This window comes from Pipistrellus hanaki (assembly GCF_964339955.1).
Source record: "Pipistrellus hanaki genome assembly, chromosome: X".
Classification (NCBI taxonomy): domain Eukaryota; kingdom Metazoa; phylum Chordata; class Mammalia; order Chiroptera; family Vespertilionidae; genus Pipistrellus; species Pipistrellus hanaki.
Window position 1 is genome coordinate 6330368 of NC_140524.1, and position 16028 is coordinate 6346395.

General features: G+C 41.7%; 1 protein-coding gene across 4 annotated transcripts in view; it reads right to left on the reverse strand.

The window, feature by feature from the left end:
• SHROOM4 (shroom family member 4) overlaps positions 1 to 16028 on the reverse strand; it is a 192312-nt gene that overhangs the window by 45591 nt on the left and 130693 nt on the right. For all 4 annotated transcript variants that reach the window (XM_084870953.1, XM_084870956.1, XM_084870955.1 and 1 more), the window contains one exon: positions 1690 to 1824. In XM_084870953.1, coding sequence (XP_084727079.1) covers positions 1690 to 1824 — 135 coding nt within the window. The remainder of the gene's footprint in view (positions 1 to 1689; positions 1825 to 16028) is intronic.

Genomic DNA, 16028 nt, shown 5'->3' on the forward strand with positions numbered 1-16028 from the left:
TTACAATTAAGAAAACTAAAGCTTCAAGAGGTCAAATAAACTGACAGCCTCACAAAGCTACTAAAGAAGCAGAGCTAGACTTAGAACCCAGGGCTCTGTAAGTCCATTGTCTTAGATCTGCTATACCAGTGGCTGGCAAACTCATTAGTCAACAGAGCCAAATATTAACAGTACAATGATTGAAATTTATTTTGAGAGCCAAATTTTTTAAACTTAAGCTTCTTCTAACGCCACTTCTTCAACATACACTCGCCCAGGCTGTGGTATTTTGTGGAAGAGCCACGCTCAAGAGGCCAAAGAGCTGCAGTTTGCAGACCATGGTGCTATATCATTTGTTAAATGGGAATATAGCAATATCTGCATCAGTAGGTTGCTTTGTGAGTAAAATTAGATAGTAAATGTAAAGCTCTTGTCACAGCCTGGGCACCTAGCAAAAGTTCAATACATGTTAGCTGCTACTCTCTTGATTGCTGTTTCCATGGCTGTTCTTATCAGCTTTCTCTTTATTACTAATATTGGTAGTATAGTGGCCCCTGACCATGATGCTGCCCTCATTCTCCATGGTAAAGGCCAACTGGGGAGACCAAGTAAGGGACTAGGGTCAGACACAGTCTTGAATTTTAAGTATGATTTCCCACACACAGCGCCAAATGGAGCCAAGTCATGCCAGTAACTCCTATGACTAGAACCACAGAGGTTGCAGGCTGCTCTCAGAAAGGCCACAGTTCAAAAAGCCAGAGCCGAGTAGTGGCAGGAGCTCATGAGACTCAGATCAGCTTCCCATAATTCTTGCTCCCTGCACTGCCCCTTAGCCACTCTGTTCAACTTGACCTCTGGGCTAGAATCTTTCAATTCCTTGTTGGCAAGGGGACCTGCTACCCACCCCACCACGCTTCCTGGTCAAAACAACCACACCCCCTCTCCAACAGGAATCAAGCTCAAAATATGTTTTTGTGTATTCTTCTAGAACAAAATTGCCTCTGGCTCTGCACTAAGCCTATGGCTTGCAATGCCAAATGAAGTCACTGAGTGGGAGCCAACTCAACCTTGAGCTTCTCTGAACCTCTTCAACAGAAATCCCTTCTTGGATGATATTGTTGTGTGAGGGAAAAGGCAGCTAAGGCCAGCAGCTTTACTGGCTCCGAGCTTGCTGAAATAGTTGTATACCTCTTACAGGAAGTTATTTCAACAACAGACTATACCACTCTCTGCATTGAGAGACACTCACTGCAGGTGGACCCTGTTATTCAGGGAGATTGCATTCTGAAGGTTTTTGGCTAGGTGACAGAGCTGATGACACTGGATGAGGTTGCAGTGAGTCATTGTAGACAGGGAAGAGGAGCAGAACTGAGCCCTTGGGCCTTCCTACATTAAGAGGAGGTGAGGAGGAACCGTGGAAAGAGATGGCAAGGGAGCAACCGGTGAAACATACGAAAAGCAGGAAAAAAGCCAAGTAAGTTAAGTATTTCAAGGAAACATTTTCCAGAAAGAATACATGTGACCCAAAGTTACAGAAAGGTTCTAGCCCAGAGGTCAAGACTAGGACTAGAATGCAGATTGGAATCCCATTGCATTTTCCATTCTAGCACTCTGGGCTCTAGAACATCCAAAAGGTACTAGATCAGAGGAGAAGGAGTGATCACATTACCCACCCTCCAGACCACCTTGAGAGGAGAGTTCCAAACTCACCTTGTGTTGCAGCCGGAATGCCAGGACAAACTGAAGGCTTCAGAAGGGACATGCATGGTGGTAGCCGCTTCAGGGCATCCCTCCAGCAGTTTGGCCACATGCCATGAGTGCGGCCTACTGACAGGGGCGTTTCTCCTACAGCAAGAAAGGGACAGGAAGTCAGCTTAGAGAACCAGAGCTGAAATCACTTCCCAAGCAGCTTCCGGCCCCACCCTCTTTTTCCCCTAAAATGAAGTACAACATCTTGCAAGGAGTTGGCATAGGAATGTTAATGGCCCTCTTCAGCTCCTAGTACTCAAATCTCTTTCATCCTAAAGGGTGATCCCTGGAGAAACAAAATGTTAGCTTCACACAGCTACTGTGTTCATAGGTGTATCCCAAGCATGTATAGCAATGCCAAACACATAGTAGGTGCTCAGTAAATATTTGTGGAATAAATGAGTGTTGCTGACCAATGAGCAGTGACTCTACCCTAAATTGTCTTTGATGAAGAAAAAAAATCAATTGGCCAATCTTCCCATTTTTCTCTAAGAAAGGAATCAGCCAATGATTGAGAAGTTTGAACAACACTGGGCTTCAAATTCTCCAACCTTTGCTTGTTCATTGGATAAGAATTTGTTGTATGTGCCGAAACCAGTTTAGCTCAGTGGATAGAGCATCAGCCTGCAGACTGAAAGATCCCAGGTTCGATTCCGGTCAAGGGCATATACCTTGGTTGCAGGCACATCCCCAGTAGGGGGTATGCAAGAGGCAGCTGATCGATATTCTCTCTCATTGATGTTTCTAACTCTCTATCCCTCTCTCTGTAAAAAATCAATAAAATATATATTTTTTTAAAAAAATTTTAAAAAAAGAATTTGTTGTATGTTTACTGTATACCATCTGTTTATAGCTCTGGTGGCACAGACATGAATCAAATATAGTCTTTTCCTTTGAGAGTTATAGATTTGTGAACAAGACACAGTTATTCAAATAAAAGTGGTTAAAGGCTTTGAGAGAGTGAAGGATAGGAAGTGAGACACCTGAGTATGTAGCAAAGTGGTGCAAAGGAGCCCCAATTCCTGCCAGGCAACATAGAACAATGTGGTGAAAGGTGCATGCTAGGCTGACAGAGGACACTTCCACTCAGCAGGTTAGGGGTGAATAAGAGAAACAGGTCTCAGGTCAAGGCTCTGGATGCAACCACAGGATCTGTCTGGTGCTGGAAGCTGAAGCAATAACTCCTGAACTCATTGGCTTAAACAGAACTAATCCCTGTCCTCTGGATATATTTCATATGAATAAATTCCATACTTGGATGTGGATAAGAATAATTGGAGAAGAGCACACATGGGGCATGGGTAATGCCAGAAGATAAAGAAAAGATTGATGAGAGAGAATGAGAGAGGGACAACGAATTGGAGGGGAGGATAAGGAGAGGGTGAGAGAAAGAGAAGGAAGGAAGGAAAGAAGGAAGGAAGGAAGGAAGGAAGGAAGGAAGGAAGGAAGGAAGGAAGGAAGGGAGGAAAAAATGGCCTTGCTGGGAAAAACATGGGTTGACTGGACAGGCCAGACACAGACAAGGAGATGTAAATGGAAGGGCAGGGGAAGCTGTTTGTCAAAGGGGGGAGGGAGGGAGGGAGGGAGGGAGGAAATGGCAGGGGCCAGGTAGATGATAGAGATAAGAGGGAAAGATAATACAAAGAAAAACAAATGACCGAAAGGTAGAAACCATGATAATGATTATAGGGAAATACATAGTTGAAAGGACTAGATGATAGAGATGAATGACAGAGTAGGAGAAACAGATGATAAATTAGTAGATGACGGAGATGTAAATGAATGATAGCTTATTTACTTAGTCTATAATTCTCCTCCACCGAACCATCCTAGATACTAAGGGTTTAGAGTTGACTAAGGTAAGGGCCCCTGTTTTCAGAAGCTTGTTACACAGTGGGATAATTCAGCAGAAACACAGAAATTCCAAGCAGTGCAAGGCTCTAGAGGACTAAGGCCTAAAAATAAAGTTCTGAGGAGAATGGCCTTGCTGGGAAAAACATGGGTTGATTGGTAAGAGGCCAGACACAGACAAGGAGGTGTAAAAGGAAGGGCAGGGGAAGCTGATTGTCAAAGGCCAGGAACCAGAGTCACACAGGTCAGAAGCAGCGACTAAGATTTATGGGGATGGAAGTCAAATGAGGCCCCCACATTTAACCGCATTGTTCTCTTATGGATTTTGGAGTGCACAGCAGGGATGCTGAAACCTCAAGAAAGCTCTGGGCAAGGGTTGCAGGGCTGAGGGGGGAGAGCTGGGGGCTTGCTCATACACAAATCCCCAATGTTAGAAATCTCTCCAGCTTCTGTACCTGGTAGTCATGCATTTACAACTATTTATAAGCCATCTCACAGAAATACTACGTACTACTATGGACTGTGTACTAAGCAACGAGGACACAGTCGAGAACAGGGAACCTCTCTCATTGTGGGCTCTTCATCCACATCTAAGTTTCCTGAAGTTCTTCTGAGCCCAGGGTTTAAAAAGCTAGCAGTCTTAATACCACCTTCTCCCCAACGGTCAAATTGCTTACTGAGTTCTACAGTCTTCTTTTATATTTCTCTGGCTCTGAGCCTCTCTCTCTGTATGTATCTCTCTCTCCATTCTCACTGAGACTATTCCACATAATCACAATTCTCCTACACATAACCTACCATTAACACCTCCTGTTCTAGTACAGGCCCTTAACAATTTACATCCAAAATATTAGGTCAATCTGCCAGTCAGTGTCCCCTTGTTTTACCTCCAGTCACTAGTTTTAGATCATATCATATCAAACACCAACTGAATTGTAGCACTCTCATATTCAAGAATCTTCACTGGCTCCCTATTTCTTACTCTGCCCTGCATAAATATTAACTGGATCAGACTTTTAAAGCTGTCTTTATCCACCCAGTCCAATCTCTCATATCTCTGCTCCAGCCAAACTCTGAAACCAGCTTTGTGCCTTTGCTGATGGTCTTCCTGTAGAACCTAGCACAAGCTCTAGACTTGAACCATCTTGATTTGAGTCCTACTTTCAACACTTGTTAGCTCTTTTGCTTTAGATACATGACTTCACTACTCAGAGCTCTAGTTGCCATGGCAGTAAAATGGGATAATAGCATCTCATTAATGGGGTCTGTAAAGATCAAATGAGACAATGCATGCCAACTGCTTAGAATAGGGTCTGGTAAGCCCTGACCCAATTTTAGTTATTGCTATGACTGTTCCCTTTGCCTAAAATGCCCCCTCCCATTTTGTTAATCTAAATTCTAACTGTTCTTCAAGGTACTGCTCAAGCGCCATTTCCTTTAAGGATCTTATCCTTAGTAATTTAGCACTCACAATTTAGTTCCTAATAGTAACCTGTTTTATATTCTTCATCATTATTTCATATAAGTTAAGTCTCATTCTACCAACTATACTGAGTCGATAGGCAATGAGGCAAAAGTAAGTGAGACAGATATAGGTTAATATATTTTTTTTAAATTATCTTTATTGTTGAATGTATTACAGATGTGCCCCTTTATTCATATCGTAACTCGACCACTTTGAATGTGTGATTCTACGCAAGTCACGTAACCCCGTGGTCAGCAAACTGCAGCTTGCGAGCCACATGCGGCTCTTCCACAAAATACCACGGCCTGGGCTAGTCTCCTTTGAAGAAGTGGCATTAGAAGAAGTTTAGGTTTAAAAAATGTGGCTCTCAAAAAAAATTTCAATTGTTGTACTGCTGATATTTGGCTCTGTTGACTAATGGTTTGCCGACCACTGATGTAACCCATTTGAGCTTCAGAGCTCTTTTCTTATCTGATAAAGAGAACAATAATCCTCACCTGACTAGATTATTGTAGAGATTAGATAATATTCTCAAAACATCTGGAACAGAGTTTGATGCATAGCAAGTTTCAATAATATGTACTATAATAAAGGTTATCAGATCAGACTTGTCTTAATGGTTCAAGAGTACTGCCACCCAGATTTGTCCATCCACTGTCAAAGTTCTGCTGTACCACTCTCTTGCTTCACTTTGGAAAATAAAGGGCCCCTACTCTCTTTAGGGCTTTTCCAGCAATGGGAAAAAATCCCAAAGTATACATAGGCAAGGCAGTGGGGGCTTTGGGACTATTTAGGGGAAAATATAAGCTGGGGAAAGAAAATCCCAACAGAGGATCTGTAGCCACAGCCGGAGTCTTCTAGCCATAGTTTGGGAAAAGAGATGAAACTATATAGCGAGTCTAATACTTGGTCTATAATTATTCCTGAAGAGCTCTAGATAGCCTACACTTACATTCAAATCCTAGCTCTGACTTTGGGTAAATCACTTCTCTGAGTTGTAGACTCTTTATCTGTAAAATGGGGAAGATAACCATCCCTTACGCAGGAGTTGAAGTTTGGATGAAGTCCCATATGTGAAATCACTCAGCAGGGTACCTGAAATACTATGAAATCTAAAAAGTAACAACAGGGACGATTTATTGAATACTTAACGCATTGCGGACCAGTAGTTTTACTGCTAGCTTTACCCAGTGGCCAGATAAGTTTCTATTGAACGAGTAAAAAAAAAAAAAAGTCTCACATAAATGTTAAAGGCATGCTTTAAAATTAAATACCCATTGCTTTTTGAAGTTATTTATTACATGTTCTTACAAGCTACTATCTTTTTAAATTATGATACTTTGTAAAACACCGTGTAATCTGAAGCGAGAATTCTTGTGATCCCAATGTTTAAGATGTGCACTTTGTATGCACTAGCTGATTCAATCCTCACTCCAACCTTATCTGTAAGAGCTATTATTATCCCATCTTTACAGATTAGGAAACAAAGACCAAGAGAGCTGAATTGCTTTGGTTAAAAGCACACAGTTAGTCACTAGCAGTTGTTAACGAGGCTCAGATACTTCATCCCTTTCTAGGATACCACACAACTACTCTTCCTCAAAGAGCAATCTGTCTCAAAAAGCTTGTATACCTGAGGCATCTCCTAGCCATTCTCTCAAGAAGCAATCAGGCCCAGCAAAGATTGAAAATTGACCTATGAATCAGGAGGTCAAGGTTTGATTCCCAGTCGGTAGGGGCACATGCCCAGGTTGCAGGCTCTATTCCCAGTGTGGGGAGTGCAGGAGGCAGCTGATCAATGATTCTCATCATTGATGTTTCTAGCTCTCTCACTCTTCCTTACTTTCTGAAATCAATAAAAAATATATATTTAAAACAAGAAGCAGCCAGAAAAGGAAACCAGTCATCCTAGAGTTTAAACCACACCTTCTTTAGGCAGCGGGGAAGTGGTATGAGGAGAAATAAGTAGAGAGGTAAGAAAATGCCAACCACTAGCCAGGTAGCTCTAGGCCTAGCTGTGGAGGCAACCATCCCTTTCTTCTAAGGATGGCTCAGGACTAACATCAAACACATACCCCGTTATTTATTACCCCAAAATTCCTTCCTTGGAAGCAAAAAAGTAAGGGATACAGAAGAAAGAAAGCAGAAGTGGCAGAGAGGCAGCAGCCATGATGGCCATGGCTACTAGTTGTACCTACCAGGATAGTTGCCCAGAGTGGGGAGATGGCTTAGGAGGGAGCTGGGTATCCAATCAGCTCAGATGCTCATCAACAATCCTTCCAGTCAGCCCCGAGGGCTTCTTTTAGCAAGTTGGATTCTCCATTAGCTGAGGACCATCTGCCTTCCAGTTAAGACCTTCTGAGGCGAGGGGCCATCAACCCAAGCTCCCCAGTGTGATCCAAGGAGCCCAGACACAGACAGGTTCAGGTTCCAAGAACAGAAAAGAGTGACACTCGAGGCAAGGTATGACCAGTTGCCTGGTTGGCCCTAGATGTAACCACAGCCTTAGTGAATGAAAGCCAGTATCAAGAAATCAATAGAGTGAAGACCCTGCTCAAGAAACCAGCCTGTACCTTAGTGCAAAGGGAAGGATGAAGGGCAGTTCCAGTAGCATAAACAGCCCCCCTGTTCCTGATCCCAGCCTTCTCTGAGCCCTGGCCCGCCCCCTTCCACAGCTTAGAGGCCAATAAGGAAGCTGGGCCCCCAGCCACTGCTAGAACTCAGGAAAGGAGCAAGGAAATGATGTTTGGGAAAGATAAAGCCGGTGTCTAAAAAGAATTTTTAAAAATACACGTAACTGAGAGAGAAAAATACCCCAGACACACACACTTAAAAGAATTCCTGTACTTCCTGGACTGAGTTGACCCCACCCAGCCATCTCCGAAGGTCCTCTGAGCCCCACAAAAGCAAAGTCCAGATCAGCCAGGCCTAGTAGCTTCTAAGACAAGAAGAGTAAGTAGCACCACAGCTGATTTTACACAACTGGGGGTATGTGGCCTAGAGATTTTCCCAAAGTAAAGGTCCTGCTAAGATATAAAGACTGAAGCCATTCTGGGCCATATTTACAGGGTCTGTGCTTCCATTGGGCACCTGGGCTGACCCAAAGAAAACTCTATTTCACACCAGAGACTCCACCTCCAGAAGAGTGGCACTCAGGGTTAGCATCACTAGCTCTGCCCTGAGTTTGCTCTGACCTCTGGCAACTTACTCCCCCTCTCTGAACTTCTGCTTCCTCTCTGCAAAATAAAACATTGGACTCCATCATCACCAATAACCCTTCTAGCTATAACATGACATTATGTAATAGGCCTAGGCCCAAGACTAGGGCTTCAAATGATGCCCTCACTGACCTGTGCAATAGCCAGAACCCAGAATAGCCCTACATGAGTTTGTTGCACACTCTTAGCCCAAACTCAGGCAACAGGATTTAGTTTCTCTTGGGGATTTCCCTTCATAATCCTCCTGATTCCCACTCCAGATTCCTTTGGCCTTTGGTCCCAATTCCAGCAAATTCTGACTCCTGTAAGGGCTTACGTGAGCTCCCACAGGACAAGAAATATGCTAGGGCCTTTCCTCTCTGGGGAAATCATTCCTGGAGGTTAGAAGCCACTTCCCCTCACTGCCCTCTGTACCTCCTAGGGAAGTCTGGGTTGATGTTTATTCCACAAACGGCAGATGTCATTCAAGTAAGTCTATAGGCACTCCTTAGGTAGTTATAAGTACTGTATAGGTAAAGTTTGGAGATTTTTTTGTGGGCATATGGATCTGGTGTGGCCTTGACTAGTTTGGCCTTGAGCATGTCGCAGAACCTCAGTTTACTAATCTGTAGACATTCAGTAAACAGCATCTGTTATTACTACTAGTATTATCATCTACACAAAATAATAATAGGCAAGATATGATTAGCAGCAAGAAGAATAACTTCTTTAATCCGAAAGATGAAAGAGAAAGAATTAGTTAAGAGAAGATACAAAAGCCAAACCTAGTCCTCTAGAACAGAGCTTCTTAAACTTTAATGGGCATACTCATCACCTGGGCATCTTGTTAAAATGCAGATTCTAATTCAATAGGTCTAGCGTAGGCTCCAGATTCTGACCTTCTAACAAGCTCTACAGTAAGACTAATGCTGCAGGTATGATAATCACACTTTGACAACACACTAAGAAATACAATACCATTAGCAGCACACTAGGGAATAAATCCTTCCCTGAAAAAAACAAACAAATATCAGGATAAGCAGTCTCTTCTCATGTCATTACTCAGTCCTGGGTGTCCAGCCTTCCCTCTTCCACTTAGTAACCTAGCCTATAAAAGCGCTTCCTTAATGAGGCTTGCTGATTCCCATATCCTAACAAAATAAAGAGCAATGAGTTTGATAGCAGTCTGGTTCTGTCAGTAGCCAGCGTGGGGTTGGGGGGGGGGGCAGAGGATGCTGAAGAAATTAGGACTAGTGGCACAAGCATGTTCATAGGACTGGCTGAGGTATGGAGGCGGGGTGGGTGTATTAGTTGGGTAGTCACCAGAAGAGGTGACAGGATAGGCAGGAAATATTCTTATACTTGAGATATTCTTCAACAACAAAAGATAAGAGAGAAATGTGAGCAGTTTGGCCAGTATTGGATTCTGGAAAGAGGCTAGAAGATGAGGTGGGAATAAAAGGGGCACCCTCTCACTTAGCAGAGGTGAAATCCAGATAACATGTCTAAGTATAGCCTCCGAGGTAAGTAAAGATGACTGCTTATTTTCTAAGAACTCAGAGGATAAGAAGTGGGCATGGGTGCACTGGGGGGTAGGCACATGCAGGCAGAAGTAGCAGATAAGCCAAAAGCTGTCTCCCAGAAGAGTCCTTATAAAGACTGTTGGGAGAGGTAAGAAGAGAGATGAGAACCAATTCTGGAAGGAGTCAATCTCTAACTGTGTTAGTAGGCTGTCAACCCAATATATTCAGATATCACTGTCTATGAGCCTGGCTCCCAGCAGACACCTCAGAAGATACCTAGAGGGGGGACAGGTACGGAGCAAGCAAAAAGAGACTCTGCCCTGCTCTAGGGCAAGAAGAAAAATATGGCCACTGTTTCTTGGGGTTTTGCTTAGTCAGGATGTCTGGCCTATAACCCAGTGTAGGCTCTTTCCTATTTTGTATTTTAAAGCCCTGGCTGGTGAGTTGCTTGGAGCATAATCCCTACACTGAAAGGCAGCGGGTTCAATTCCTAGTTAAGGCACATTTCGAAGGCAACTGATTGATGTTTCTCTCTAGCATCAATGTTTCTCCTCCCCCTCAAATCAATAAAAAAATAAAACGTTTAGACAAGGGAAGCACAAGAGTGTCCTTGATTAGCTCTGTTTACTTTTTTTGTGGCTTTCCAGTCTCCACACAAACAGCACATTCCACCTGCCCCACTTAAAGGGATCCAAGCTCGTTCTGGCCAGCTTAGCAGGAAGGGAAGCCTGCACACTGTCCGGTAGACAGAACAATGCATGGCTTGTTTATCTGACAGAAGACGGGAAATCTGCTTGATCACCATGGAGGGATACAGAGCTATAAAGGCCCACTCACTCCTCACTGTTAGCTGAAGGAACTTGAAGCCTGGTGATCTAGAGATCCTTACTACAGACCCAACCAAGGGGAAATATATATATATATTTGTATATACATACACACACACACACAAATGTGCATGTCTGTATGTGCATATGTCTTTGTGCATGTACGTTTATGTATTTGTATGCATGTGTGTGTATATGTGTATATATGTATCTCTGCATATGTGTAACTGTGTTTATATATGTATGATTTTAGAGAGAACTTTTAGGACATTAGCTTTCTTTTCAGTCTGGAAAAGTTATAATCTGGGTCATCTCAGATATGAGTACTTTATGCAGACAGGGCTTTGTTACCCAGCTCTGGTGAAGACCTTTCATATAAATCTACTGGATCACCATCTCTACCTTCCACCTCAGGATTCATCCCTAACCAAAAGAAAGCTAGGGTAATGAATAGGAAATGAAGGAAATGTTGGGATGGAAAAAGGGCTCCCCCAAATGCAGTGGTGTGTATGTCAGGGCGTGCCTTTTGGCTTTCTAAATAGAGAGTGATAACTTCATCTGTTCAGGACTTTTGCATCTAACCTTCTGTTTTCATTACTCCATTTTCACATTGGAATCTTTAAAACATGGGGGCATGTCCTTTTCTAAAGAAGGTTGGAAAGAGGCAACCATATGAATGATGTGGGAGAGTTTTTCAAATAGTAGGGGCTAGAAAATGTTTAGGAGTTTAGAAAAAAAATGATACATGGAATTCTCTTTCAGAATGGGCTGGGGAGTATATTCTAAGTTTTCTATGCATAGTCTGATAAAACATACCCATCATAGACTATATCTTATCAGTTATCCCAAAGGCAAGGAGGTGAATTGTGCACATTTCGTAGCTTCTAGGAGTAAGGGGGGCAAGTCAAGAACTGAATAATTAAAGATAGTTTTAGTCTCTTTCCTGTATATACAAAAGCTAAGAGGGCTGACTGAGACTTCAGAGGAGCACACGGGGAAAATGACAGCAGGTTCATAGAGAATCATCCATAGAGTCAGATTTTGCTGTGATGCCCAATTTCCTACACTAATATCAACAGTGATAAAGAAGATAATAGGATGTTTGCCCTCCAGCTCTGGGTTCTAGCAGACATATCTGTAGCATCCCTTGGGAAGAAGGTTATGAGAATTGTAGATTTTTCTTCTCCCTTTAAGCCAAATAGCACTAATCTCACACTCATTATTGGAGATACCACTTTTCAGGGAAAAGATAGAATCCACAAAGGTTTTGTGGTCAAGTCTAAAAGCCCTTGGAATTACTTCTGGCCATCTGCACTACTAAAGACACAAAGCTGTAAGACAATAGCTAACAATAGCCAGGATTCCAATAGAACCAAGACTACCTACTCATTCTGCCTTGAACAAACATGACGATGAAGAAGGGCCAATGTTCAGAGCTAGAGCACAGCGAGCAAGGTGGACAAGTAGTAGGAGGTGAGATTGCGGAAGTACCAAGGCCAGATAATGGAGTTTTTCAAAGTCAAGGAAAGAGTTTACATTTTATTCTAGTTAGTAGCTACTAGAGGTTGTTAAGCAGGCACTACCACAATCTAAGTTTCATGAAGCTTTCACTTGGTTGATGGATTTAAATAGAAGAGTAGAATATGGGGAACCATTTTAAAAAGTTCTTATAGATAAGAGATAATGGTGGTTTGTTAAAGGGAAGAAGCAGTAGGCATAAATAAAAGAAATTTGATTAGGTATCTTGAAGAGGTAAAACTGACAGTATTTTTTAATGAGTTCTATGTGGAGAATGAGGGAAAAGAATAAACCATGATATTTGGGTCATCTGGCATTTGTTCCTTCTTAGCACAGAATTCATTCCTGAAACTGAGTCATTAGTAGTTCTTAAAAAATAAGTTGTCAGTTTTTATTTTATTCTAGCATTTATAAAGCTTCTATCTACATTTAAGGTGCTTGAAGAGTTACTATGAAACACACCAAAACCAAGAAAATATAATCCTGGTGCTCAAGGTATTTACAGTGTGATAAGGGGTAAATATCCATTAAACAAGACAGAATGTCATGTGATAAAGGAAATGCTAACTAAAGGAGAGTTAAATAAAGGAGAAAGCAAAGCTGGTTGAATCCAAGAAGATTTTATACAGACTCCGAGCTAATTTTTGAAGACAGTATAATTTCAGCTATAGAAAACTGGAGGAGAAGCTATGCCAGGATTTGTATAAACAAGAGTGGGGAAAAGCAGGAATATGCTGGAGGAAGGATACATAGGAAGTGAAATTAGAGTGATACAAGAACATGGTGGTCCTTAAAGTGTCAGGTTAAAGCATTTATGTCACATAATCCAAAAGGCAAGAAAAAGCCTTTGGAGGTTCCAGGCTAGAATTTCTAGTATAATGTTGGCTAGAAATGATGAGAGCAGGCATCCTTGTCTTCTTCATGATCTTAAGGGAAAGTATTCAGTCTTTTACCATTAAGTATGATTTTGGCTGTAGGTTTTTCATGAATGCCCCTTATCAAGTTGTAACCAACTCTTTTTAATTAAAAAAGGTATATTTACTCGATGAAATACTATGCAGCTACCAAAAAGAAGGATCTCTTACCATTTGAGACAACATGGAGGGACCTGTAGAGTATTATGTTAAGTGAAATAAGCCAGAGAAAGACAAGTATCATATGATCTCACTTATATGTGGAATCTAATGAACAAAATAATCTGACAAAATAGATCAGAGACATGGAAGCATACAACAGATTATGGAATCTCAAAGGGAAGGGGGGAGGGAAGAGATCAACAAAAAACTTACATGCATATATGTATAAACCATGGACACGGACATTAGTGGGGTGAAGGCCTGGGGAGGGGAGAGAAAAGGGGAGGAGGGGACTCATGGGGGAAAAAAGTGGGACAACTGTAATATTTTCAACAATATACATTTTTTAAAATTTAAAAATATATGAAAAAGGGGATAAAATATTCAAAGAAACAAAAATAGAAAGAGGAATGATGAACAGAACAATTATCTTAGAGTCAGGATGGGGGGTCAAAACAAAGTACCAGACACAGATGACAGGATAGTTTAGAAGCTAGAGCTGAGACTATCAAGCTGAAAATGAAATAAATAACTATTATTTATTTTTCCCTAAGAGTGCTCTTTATCAAACTGCTGGGCAGCATGAGAAAATGAAATGTCACGCTATTACCATCTGACATCCTCTCTCAATTGTAGACGTGTCTCCCAGTAACACTGCAACACAGTTAAATAAGCCAGTAATGCTGTGCCCCAGTAACACTGCAACATGGTTAAATAAGCCAAAGTGAACTAAATTAATGTTCCTAAGCTTTACACCAAAGGCCCATTAATCTGTTTCACAGTAAGGATTAGATGTATTAAGTGCATGAAAATGCTATATTTAAAGCTGAAATTATAATAAATACTCAGTGAAACATAATCTCCAAATGAAAAATCAGCAGGTGGTTCATGCTCACCAGGAAAAAGTGGCAACTCAAAGTAACATCAAACATAAAGCAGAATGTTAAATATAAAACCAGATCTTATCCCCAAGTGGGGGGGAGGCATCTTCTTTTCCAAAACAACCAAATTAAGAATCAGTAAAGAAGAAATGTCCAACTATAACATCTCACAAAACACTTTAAAACTGGCATCTTTAATAAAAAAGGTAATCTATTAAATATCATAAAAATAAGAAAGAAGTGAATAATGTGATAGAAAACACGCAAGGCAGAATCAACAGGGTTGGACTACTAATTAAATATAAAGGGAAAAGAAGAGTTAAATGACTGAAACACCTACGAGAATAGTGTTATCACTAATTTAGAAAGGGGAGTGGAAAGCAGGAGCTGGCTTCAGGACACATGGTTTGATTTTAGACACAAGTTTGCTTATTCTGCTGTCAAATTATGTAGATAGGCATGCCCAGCAAGAATCCTTGAGTCTGGGCTGCGGTGCTGGAAAGAGGTCAGGACAGGGGATGGCCATGTAGTCATTAACCACAGAGAGGGGGCAAGCAGCCAAGGCTATTGCAGTAGATGTGATTGCCCACAGTACTGTGTGCAAAGGAAAGATGGTGGGTGGCAGATCTTTACAGAACAGCTACAATTCAGGTGGGAGAGGAAGAAGTAATCAAAGAGGCAAAACAATAAAATAGGTGGGAATGGATACAGGTACACATTTGCTGGACAGAAATCTATATTATCAAGACAAAAAATGTTCTTGCTTCAGCCAATGTATACTAAAATCAAATGATATAGAGAAGATTGGCCTGGCCCCTGCACAAGAATGACATACAAATTTGTGAAGTGCTCCACATTTTTTTTCTGGAATTAGATAGCAGTAATAGTGGCACGACCTTGTGACCATACTAAAATCCACTGAATTACGTATTTGAAAGTATTCAATTTTATGTTATATGAATTATAGCTGTTTTAAAAAGGTTCCTACCCTTTGATCCAGTTTTTCTACTCCTAGGAATCTATCCTAAGAGAGCAATTAGAGATGCACACATTGATTTATGTACATGAAGTGTCATCCACTGCAGGGCTACTTAAAATAGTAAAATTAAGAAAATCTAACCATCCAACATTTAGGAAGAATTAGGTGAAGAATTATACATCTACATAAGACAATAATAGTCTGCTATTAAAAAAACATGCTTTTGAAGCTACTTAATGATCTCAGAAAAGGCTCATGATATAATCATAAGTGAAAGAAAAAGTGTACACAAACCTGTACATACTACCAGCCCAATTAAAAAAAAATGTGTGTGTGTGTGTGTGTGTGTGTGTGTGTGTGTATATATATATATCCTATATAATAAAAGCCTAGGTGGTATCATACCCTGGCGTCATGTCCTTGTGCAATGTTGTCACAATATGGCCACCATGAGATGGCCATGCACACAGCAGAGGCGGGGCCCAGTGGCTGCTCCACCTGGTGAGGCCTGGGGGTCCCACAGCTCTGTGAGGCACAGAGGAGGCCAGTACAGCGAAAGAGGCGGGTTGCAGAAGTGGAGGACAGTTGTGGGTGATCAGGCCAGCAGGGGAGGGCAGTTGGGGGCGATCAGGTCAGTAGGGGAGCAGTTAGGCATCAATCAGGCTGGTAGGAGAACGGTTAGGGGGCAATCAAGCAGGCAGGCAGGCGAATGGTTAGGAGCCAATGGTCATAGATTGTGAAAGAGATGTCCAACTGCCATTTTAGGCCCAATCCCGCAAGGGTCCCCGATTGGAGAGAGTGCAGGCTTACACTTATTTAAAATTTTGAAATTTTCTATACTACACATGCATTACTTTTGAAAAGTATATATTTTTATTGATTTCAGAGAGGAAGGGAGAGGGAGAGAGATGGAAACATCAATGATGAGAGAGAATCATTGATTGACTGCCTCCTGCACACCCACTACTTGGAATTGAGCCTGC